The 10,082-nt window shown below is 62.2% G+C and overlaps 1 protein-coding gene across 3 annotated transcripts in view; it reads right to left on the reverse strand.

Moving 5' to 3' along the window:
• The window catches only part of BAIAP2 (BAI1-associated protein 2), a 63,996-nt gene that overhangs the window by 7,672 nt on the left and 46,242 nt on the right, over positions 1-10,082 (reverse strand). For all 3 annotated transcript variants that reach the window (XM_006886159.1, XM_006886157.1, XM_006886158.1), the window contains 7 exons: positions 6,715-6,867; positions 4,436-4,657; positions 4,149-4,350; positions 3,128-3,329; positions 1,812-1,880; positions 1,170-1,332; positions 655-689 (listed from right to left, as the gene is read on the reverse strand). In XM_006886159.1, coding sequence (XP_006886221.1) covers positions 655-689; positions 1,170-1,332; positions 1,812-1,880; positions 3,128-3,329; positions 4,149-4,350; positions 4,436-4,657; positions 6,715-6,867 — 1,046 coding nt within the window. The remainder of the gene's footprint in view (positions 1-654; positions 690-1,169; positions 1,333-1,811; positions 1,881-3,127; positions 3,330-4,148; positions 4,351-4,435; positions 4,658-6,714; positions 6,868-10,082) is intronic.

Below are 10,082 nucleotides of genomic sequence, written 5' to 3' on the forward strand. Positions count from 1 at the left end.
GGGGGAACTCAGAGCTGGACAGGATGGAGCCTGGGGGAGCGGGGGGAACTCAGAGCTGGACAGGATGGAGCCTGGGAGAGCGGGGGGAACTCAGAGCCAGAACAAGATGGAAACCAGGGGAGCAGGTGGCACTCGGAGCTGGGGCAGGATGGATTCTAGGGGTGCAGGGGGCACGTGGAGCCAGAATAGAGCCGAGCCTGGTGGGAGCAGCCCCGGCCTGCGTGGGATCCAGCAGGGCATGGGTAGAGCAGGGGACAATGGCTCTCTGGGTTGGGTCAGGTGAGGTGGTGGCCAAGAGGACTGTCAGGCAGGGAGAGCAGAGGAGAAGGGTGGGGGCCAGGTGGCCCCCACCCAAGCGAGCCCGCATGGGTGGGAAACAGTTGTGCTGTAAGCGGTGACCACTCTGCTCAGGCAGACTCTGACCCCACTCGGGCCGCTCGCCTGTCGTGGACCTTTAGAAGCGATGAGGGAGTTTAGGGTTGGGGTCCTGGAGCAGCTCTGAGGGGGTGGGTCTCACACACACAGCGGCAGCTGCACTCGGGGCCTCCCGGGCCTTGGACCAGCCTGGTGCTCTCCAGGGAAGACCTGTCCCACCTGCCTCAGAGGTGACACCCCTCATCCACCACAGCACCCAGGACAAACCCAGAAACGTACCTGCTCACGGATCTGGCTCCGTAGTCATCCAGGCCCTAGGGAAGGGGAAGGCGGTCAGGGCCAGGCCTCATGCCCACCAGTCTGGACACTCTACCCGCTAGGCCGCTCTGAGAGGACGGGGCCCTCTGGGCACTACCCGCTAGGGCCCAGCTGGGCTGTAAGTAGCTGGGCTTGTGGGCTGCAGGACACACTGTCCTCGCCAGGCCCTGCTGACTGGTGTGTACCAGCACTCAATGGCCACTGGTGTCCATCCCCAGATGAGCATCTGTGAGGGCCTGAAGCCAAGGGCCCCAGAGGCCTGAAGCAGTGGGCTGTGAGCCTGAGGGGTGGCCCCCATGTAGGACCCGGCACCTCTATCCAGCCAACAGAGGCTCACTTGTGGGAGCTCCGGAAAAGGACAGTCCTGAGGGGGGCCCAGCTGGGGCGAGTAGACACTGAGGAGAGAGGGTAGACCCGGAGAATCCACCTGGGGAAGGTCTTCACCTGGGGAACAGACACCTGGGCACGGGGCTCACCTGGGAGAAGGCGGGCACGGCCACGCTGTAGGGCCTCTGCTTGAAGGTGCTGGCCGTCTGGGCTGGGAAGGCGCGGGAGGAAGTGCCGTAGTCGGGTGGCGGGAGGGCCAGGTCGTCCTTGTCCAGCAGGTTGCCTGTGCTACTGCTCTTGCCCTGTTGCAGGCTGGGGTGATGATGACAGGTCCCCAGAGTCAGCTGGGTACTGCCAGCCCAGCCCAGGAAGCTGGTCGACAGTCCTGCCTAACCTGCCAGTGTCCACCTGTGACCTGTCCATCTAGAGTCAGGGTAAGGAGCTGTGCCCAGCTCAGTGCACAGTATGTGAGCTCTCAGGTGTGAACCCTTGGGGACCTCACCCGGACCTGTCTCCACCTGAGAAGGAGGGTGCTCTGGCAGAACCCCTAAAAGCAGGGAAGGTCAACGCTACTCGTAAAGCTGCGTGTCCTACGCCCTACAGGTGAGGATGGACCAACCTACACAGCTCTACTGCAGGCCCCATCCCTCTGAGTGGACCTTGGGGAGGTAGAGAAGGGCCTGAAAGCCCAGCCAGGACCCCTGTATCCAAAGATGGCCCACTGACAGCACCCAAACCATCACTGCCCCTCCCAGCCCGAGGCTACCACGGCCCTAGATCAGCACACTCACCTCATGTGCAACCTGTCGCTGACGTCACTGTCCAGGACTCGGGTGTAGGAAAAGGGGAACCAGCCCCGCCTGAAAGAGAAGCCTCCCTGGTAAGAGGCTCCGCTCTGGAGGTGCTGCCCTAGAGGCACTGTGAGTGCCACATGGGAGCACCTGCCACCCAGCCTCAAGTCCAGCAGCTCCCAGCCAGCTGAGACCTTTGTGTGGAGCGAGGTGTGCCTCCACCTGCCCCTCCACCTCACGGGGAACTGGCTCAGAATGCTTTGCCCTGGAAGTGGGAGCTGGCAGCCAGGGGACAGGTCTCCCAACAGCACCCATGGAGGTTCCTGCTGGCTGCTCCCTGGCACCAGGTCTAAATGAAACCGTGAAGACACTCGGAGCACATTCTAGGACTCACGGTGAGGACAAGTGACACACAGGATTTAGGATGAAGACGTGACAGGGTCGGGGCCAGCTCTGCTGTCGGCCACTCAGCACCTGGACGTCCTTGCCAGGAGAATGGACCAATGTCTGCTCTCCAGGTGGTTAAACAAGGTGACAAAGATCTGGGGCCTGGCCACGCTGGGCTGGGACCAAGGTGGCCCAGGACCTGGGCACTAGTCTCCCTCAGTGATTCTGCCTGCAACGTGGGGCAGCACACAGAAGGTGACACAGGTGACAGGTATGGACACTGGCTAGCATGGGTGATGGGGCCAGGGCTGGTGGCAGATGGCAGGAACTTAGGGTCTAACGTGAGCAATCTCATGTGCACCATGGGAAGCCTGGGAGTCACATGCCAAAAGGGACAAAACATGCCCGACAGGGACCGGTAGTGTGTTCTGGGGCACAGACAGGTGGCCCAGTGCCTGAGTGTGACAGGAATGACGACAGGAGCTGTGGGAGCCACGTGTGAGGAGTACGTCTCCAGGCCGTGGCCGTTCTGCCGGGCCAGCTAACGTGTGAGTGCGTCACAGCAGACCCGACCCAGTGGTCAACAGGGACCTCGTGTGAGGAGTCCCTGGGCATTCCCACGGTCCACAGGCTTGTCCCAGGGCTGAAGCAGGGCTTGGGAGGCCCAGCCCAGCGGCGCCACGTGACCTCAGCAGTTTCCACCCCTCACTCCTTGGTGAGTGACTACAAAGCACCCGAGGGTTCCCAGCTGAGGTGTGAGCTCCATCAAAGAGCCCAATGCGGCCCGGATGTGAGGGCCATGCAGGAAGGAGGCCGTGCTGCCCCGCACCGCCTGCCCTGCCGCCCTTTGCTGCCCCGCACCACCCGCCCTGCCGCCCTTTGCTGCCCCGCGCCACCCGCCCTGCCGCCCTGCACCACCATGTACTCACATCTTGGTCTTCTCGCTCTCGCCATAGTGCCAGCCGTCGCGGGCCTCGGGCACCAGCAGGGTGATGAGGTCGCCCTCCTTGAAGCTGAGCAGAGTGCTGTTGTCCCCGGCGGCGTGGGAGAAGATGGCTTTCACCCGCATGCGGCCATTGCGCTCAAGGCCGGCCGCCATGGAGCTGGAGCGAGGCAGCGTCTTGTTCTCAGCTGCCAGGACAAGAGGGCAGGTGAGGAAGGAATCTTCCCCAGAGCACAGGTGACAGCAGGGCAGGGGCAGGCACAGCACTAGCTCATGTAATCACTAACTCTAGGTTAGTCCAGCAGCTGCCAAGGGTAGAACGCTGGGCCTGGCCTGAGCAGGCAGGCTGTGTGGTCCCTGCATATAAGAGTCCAGAAGGGTCTGGAACCTGGGGTCCAGCCCAGACTCACCACAGGTGACTGGGGGCAGAGGGCTCCAGACTGGGAGGTGGGGAGGCAGACAAGCCCTGGTCAGCCCGGCACCAGCCCATCATTCCAATGTCACCCATCAGCTGCCAGCAGAGACTTGGTGGCCCCCCAGACATGCCTGGCTGTACTGGGGGCTTCACACCTGCAGCTCTACCTTAAGTCAGGTGTGAGCACGGACAGAGCCAGGGACGCCAAGCCTCAGCACACGTGGCCCTAGCTGGCCCTTGGAGTGGGGCACACTGTACACACATGCACACACAACACAGGCATGCATGCCCACACGCGTTCACATGTGTACATACCTATACGTGCACCAGCACATACAGCGCACACACACCATTACCCACGTATCAACACAGGTCTGTAATCACCCACATACGTGCACACCCCATGCACAGACATGTATCCACAGGTGCTGACACATAATGCACACCTGTGCACCAACACCATCACCCCACAGAAGCACACAGTCATGCCCACACAGTTACACACGTGCAGTCCCCCACCCACGTCCTCCTGACCCTCAGGGCTCAGTCCCCCTCAAAGCATGGTGTGGGTGTGGGGGACTCGAGCCCTTACTGGTGGCATAGCTGTTTTTCGGGGTCACGCTCTTGCGCACGGGCAGCGTGTTGGAGTAGGAATCGCTCAGCTTGCTCTGACTCTGCGGAGGAGACAGGGACTTGGGCTGGGCGGCCTTGCGATCGGACCAGGGGTTGTAGTCCTCGCTGTCTGGGCCCGAGACGCCGTTCATGACCGGTGCGCCATCCTGAACGGACATCCGCTGTGGAGGAGGGGCCATGGGATTGCTGGGGGCCTGAGCCCGCTGCAGCCCCCACCCTCAAGGCTCCCCAAGGTCAAGGACTTACCCCAACAAAAGGGGCCAGCTCTGGTGGCACAGGCAGGGGCTTGGCTCCCGGGATGGGGTCTGAGATGACCAGGTTGGACTTGGAGGCTGAGAGGGAGCCGGGCAGGACGGCCCCATTGCTGGCCATCTGCTGCATCAGCTGGACAGCGCGGTCCGGGATCTTGTTGGGGTCAGCACAGGCCTGCTGCCACACTGGCAGCTTCTGTGCCAGCAGCTCCTTGCCCTGTGGAGTGAGAGAGGTGGACAGGGTCAGGGCACAGCATGGCTCCCCGGCCCCAGTGCCACCACAGTCTGCTCTCTGAGGTGGACGGGGTCAGGGCGCAGAGTGGCTCCCTAATATCCAGTGATAGTTCCAGCCAGGCTAGAGGTGTGGAGAGGAGAGAAGCCTGCAGGGCACCCAGACCACCCCTTTGATTTGGATGTCCAACCCCACCTGTAATGTGCAGGAAGGATTGAAAAGATAGCCCCCCATCACCATACGGAGCACTCGGGTGAGTAGGATGGCTAGGGGGGAGGTCAGTTCTTATTAGATGGGTGCCTTCAGCTAGGGGGAACAGCACCCCCACCCCGAGAGCTGTGCAAGAAAGGGCCTGCTGACTCCCACGGAGAGAGGTCTGGAGGGAGGAAGTTCTAGGCTCCAAGCTCCACTGCTGTCAGGCCACCTGGTGGGTATGGGGAGGCAGAACCACAGTGGGTACTGCCCAGGTCACCCCGATCACTGCGGGGCTCTTGAGAGCTGGGGTGCTCCACACAGCACCAGCTGCCAGCCCCTTCTGCTTGGGTCCTGGCCTCTGGGCTGCACTGATAAAGAATGGGGGCCTGGGCAGAGAGAGGGGTTGAAGGCAGTAGAGCCACTGGATGTCCACTCCCAGCCTCACTCCCAGGCACTCTCTTTCACAAAGCTGCCCACGGAGTGGCCACCAACCAGAGGCTGCTCCAAGAAAGCCCTTTCAGAAGCTTTCCCTTCTACAGGTGCTCCAGCATGGCCAGTGACAGCCCAGAGGCCAAGTCCAGCTACACAGTCTGCGCCTCCAGTAGGGGGGTGGTGGTCAGGGGTTATCTGTCCGTCACGTGGCATTACAGCTACTGGCAACTGGGCCATGTGCCAGGCCACCACTAGAGGGCATCACTGCCACACCATGGAGCAGGGAGCCGGTGTGAAGCAGGTGCAGGTGTGGGGCAGGGAGGTGTGGGGCAGGGAGCTGGTGCAGGGAGCAGGTGTGGGGCAGGGAGCAGATCGTGGGGCAGGGAGCAGGTGTGGTGCAGGGAGCTGGTGCAGAGAGCCGGTGTGGTGCAGGGAGCCGGTGTGGTGCAGGGAGCCGGTGTGGTGCAGGGAGCAGATGTGGGGCAGGGAGGTGTGGAGCAGGGAGCTGGTGTGGAGCAGGGAGCTGGTGTGGAGCAGGGAGCAGGTGTGGAGCAGGGAGCAGGTGTGAAGCAGGGAGCAGGTGTGGTGCAGGGAGCAGGTGTGGGGCAGGGAGCTGGTGTGGTGCAGGGAGCAGGTGTGGTGCAGGGAGCAGGTGTGGTGCAGGGAGCAGGTGTGGTGCAGGGAGCAGGTGTGGGGCAGAGAGCCCGTGTGGAGCAGGGAGCCGGTGTGGGGCAGGGAGCAGGTGTGGGGCAGGGAGCTGGTGTGGTGCAGGGAGCAGGTGTGGTGCAGGGAGCAGGTGTGGTGCAGGGAGCAGGTGTGGGGCAGGGAGCAGGTGTGGTGCAGGGAGCCTGCGTGGCACCCTGCTACCACCCTCACGGCTGAGAACATTGCCTCTCAGGAGGACGTGGGCACAAGTGCAGGTGGGAGGACAGGCGCTTCCACACCGCCCCAGCCTGTAGCCAGGACACCTATGGTCACCTTCCAAGCACACAACTGCCCAGGCACCTTGGGGGTGGGACCCAACACCTGAAGGGAGGACATGTCCTCACTCGTGCCCTGCTGACAGGACAGCATGGGGGGCCCCTCTGTCAGTTGCATGTATACACATACCTGTAATGTGTGTACACTTCGAATGTGTGTGTGCATGTGTGTGTACATAGTCCCGAGAGTGTGCACATGTGTTTTATGTGCACTTGTTGAGATACACATGCCTATGTGTGTCTGAGTGTGTACATGCAGGTGGACATTTCTGTATGTGCTGACATGTATTCCCGAGTGCCCACACGTGTGGTTGTTGACCTATGTGCATGTGCATGTACCAGTGAACATGTGTGGGAGTCCGTGAGCTGGGGGACCCTGGGGAACAGTGGGGTCCAGGAGCAAAGGACAGGATGCGGCCGGGACAGGCGGCTCACCTTGGAGTGGTAGGCGGCTGAGTTCTTGGCCACGGCGCACTGCTTCTCCACCAGGAAGCAGAACCGGCGTCGCTCCTCCGTCAGCGCCGTCTTGTAGCCGTCTGACACATAGTTCTCCAGCTCGCCCTGCTTGTTGCTGATGGCATCGATGTACTGCGGGAAGGGGGGGACGGTGAGTCGGGAGAACACAGCCATGCACCCATACTCTGGGGGCTTCACGCTGTGACAGCCACGCTGTGTGCCCTGGAAGTGGCCCGGGACTCACACAGCCTGCTTCAAAGTGCCATGCCAAACAGCTCGCCCAGTGGGTCCCACATCAGGGCTGCAGGGTTTTATAAAGCAAGTGGAAGAGACACAGACATAACAGACACAGAAGGGGAAGCCCACCGGGAGACGACAGATGTCCCCACAGCCCAGCAACACCAAGGATGGCTGGTGGCCACATTGCCATTGTCACTGGCTTCCAAACCTCAACTCCAGAGCTCAGCCTAAGCCCAACTCCCAGGACACTGCTAGCAGACCTAGACCCACAGCGCCACAGTGAGCCTTCCAGTGAGCTGTGGCACGTCACCACCAGGCCTCAGGACAGTGCACCACTGGTCCCGAGGAGGTGGTCGGGTCACGGGACTTCATTTGGCCAGTGGGTTAGGACAGGGGGCTGTCTCCCGAAGGGGCACCTTCCCCACAGGCCCCTCTGAGCAGGGCTGGAACAGCTGTATGACCAGCAGCCTGTATATGTGGTCTGTGATGCACCCAGGGCTGATGGTCACTGTACCTGAGCAATTCATCCAGCACCTGGTGTGGACCTGAACTCCATCAACAGGGGCCAGGCTACAGGGAGGCCAGGGCTCCCGCCTGGAGCGGAGCTTCACCCACGGGGCTCAGGGGAAAGAGGGGCTGGGGCTGAGTGGTGGCTGTTCTAACTGCAGAGACTGGACAGTCCCTAGTGCTAACCACTTCTGAGATGCAGTGGTCAGGAGGCCCTGGAAACGTGCAGGGATGGGCACCCCCCCCCCCCCCGCCTGTGCCTGTGACACTGACTCTGGGGCTGTAGGACGTGAGGGGAAGATCTTTTTAGATCCTCACCTTGTCCTGGCTCTCCCCAGGGCCCCTGGACAGAGCGGACTGTCCTTGGTGAGGACGGGAGGAAGGCAGCATACCGGCCCCTCTTGGTGCAGCCGGCAGGGGGCAGCTGTGGCCTCCTGACTGCACCTCCAGGCTGACTCAGCTGAGTGGGCGGGCAGCTGGCGGGGGCGGCGACTGAGGAGAGCTGAGTGTTCTCTGCAGCCGCCAGCGCAGCGCCCACCTGCCCCTCGAGCCGGAGGGCCGCCTGGGACGGGGGCTCAGCACCGTCAGGGAGCCAGCTCTGCAGCCACCCGCTGTCACCAGTCCCGAGAGCCGGGGGGCCGCCTGAGACAGGTCTCTGCACCATCAGTGGCCCCAGCTCTGCAGCCACCCGCTGTCACCAGAGCCCAGGAGCCCGCTCCTTCTGTCTTTATGAAACCTCCTCACCAGGGAGGCTCCACCTGGGCCCTCAGAGGACAAGGTCTCTGACTTAACAACAATAAGCTGAGCATTTCTCCTCCCCTGCCAAGGCTGCAGGGCCCAGTTACCTGTCCTTGATGGCATGAAGGGCGGTGAGACCCCACAAACCACACCCCTACTCCTGACCTCCTTCCCAGCAGCAGCCAGACTTCTAAGACCACCTCGGCCCCACATGGTTTGCTCACTCACTGAACGCCTCTCCTCGGGGGGGGGGGGTGTGTGGCAGGCCAGGGCTCCCCTGAGTTAGTTAGGTGGAGGGGATGGCCTCAGGTCCCTCGAAGCATCGCCTGACCCAGGACAGCAGGGAAAACATGGTGTCCCTCTCTCCAGTCCCTCAGGGGTGCAGAAAACCAGGTCACCAGGCCCCTGGGTCCTCTGGTGTCAAGAACACCCTTCTCAGACTGCAGCCCCATGGCCCCTCTCAACGTTTCTGGGTTTCTAGGCTGCAAGGATGTCCCTGGAGCAGAGGACGCAGTCATGGACACGGCCTGAGCGAGATATCGGCCTCATTAACAGAGTCCCTGAGAGTGGGGTATGGACGGTGTTTTATTTTTAAAACCTCCGTTTACTCAGATGAGCTGAAAGTGGATAGACGGGATGGGAAGCCACGAATCAGAAGGGTCCCCAGACAGACACCTCCCACTGGTCAGCAGTGGTGGTCATTGGAGGGCTGGCTCAGGAAGGACAGCCCCTGTGTGGAGCAGTGCCATTTGGTGGGGCCCACTGGGCTCCACATGAGGGGTCTCATGCTGTTACTTCCTGCTCACCACCCCCCCCCGCCCCCGCCACGCCCGTCTTCCTGTCTTCTTTTCCAGGGCGCTTGGCTCCTGGTAGGGCAGACCCTGGAAGCCGAGATGGAGCCGTTCCCTACCTGCAGGGCTGCCCTGTGGGTACCCTCAACACAGAAGGGTGCTGGGCTGCTAGGAATCATGGGCCCTATCCTGTTGGGGCCCCACCCCACCCTGCCCCCACCCCTGCTGCCGCACCCTGCTTCTCCAGTAAGCTGGGTGCCATGGTGACGGCAGCCGCGGCAGAAGCTCCCACGGGCAGCTCACGGCCCACAAACTGCTCTCACTGAGTCACCCCAGCTGAGCCGCCCTGGAATCCCAGAAGACAAAAGTGATCAGAACACACGTCTCCTCTTTGCTCCAAAGCAAGCCGGTGACTCAGAGTGGGGGAGGGGCATTCTAGAAGCTACCAGAGCCACCTGGTCTACCTCAGCCACATGGCCCTGTCTTCTCGTCTCTCCCAGGACGGGCTTAAGGTTGGCAGCACTGGGGACAGCAGCCTGGGGTGAGCAGGGGTCCACGATGTGCAGGGATGGTGGTGGGGAGTGTGAGCTGGGCCCCCCAGCAGAGAGTCACATGATCCATTGACGGCGCCCAGCAAAGCCAGCTAGATAAGGAATGTCAGGGGTCTGAGGGACCCCAAGCTCGTTCCACACAGGAGCTCGGCCAGGGCTGACACATGGGGCAGGGGGCAAGTCGTGCCCCTTACCCGCAAACCAGCTGCCAAGGAGCTGATCCTGACTCTTGCAGGGCTGTGACCCTGAGCGGAACCCCACTCCCTGGGGCTGTTGGAGGGGGACAGTCTAGGAGGCCCCAGGACTTGACATGACTGCTGTGGGGGCACTCCAACTCACTGCCCAGGACCCACAAAGAAGAGATGCCGCTGTCATAAACCACGGCCGTGGGAGGGACATGCCAGCAGGATGCCAACAGCGTGGCAGGCCTGACAGGCTGTCCCCTGCGCCGTGGACTGGACGGCGTGCTGCGAGGGCTGGGGGCCCCGGCCTGACAGGCTGTCCCCTGCGCCGTGGACTG

This window comes from Elephantulus edwardii, unplaced genomic scaffold (genome assembly GCF_000299155.1).
Source record: "Elephantulus edwardii isolate Elephantulus edwardi_28Jun2011 unplaced genomic scaffold, EleEdw1.0 scaffold00048, whole genome shotgun sequence".
In the NCBI taxonomy this organism is placed as follows: domain Eukaryota; kingdom Metazoa; phylum Chordata; class Mammalia; order Macroscelidea; family Macroscelididae; genus Elephantulus; species Elephantulus edwardii.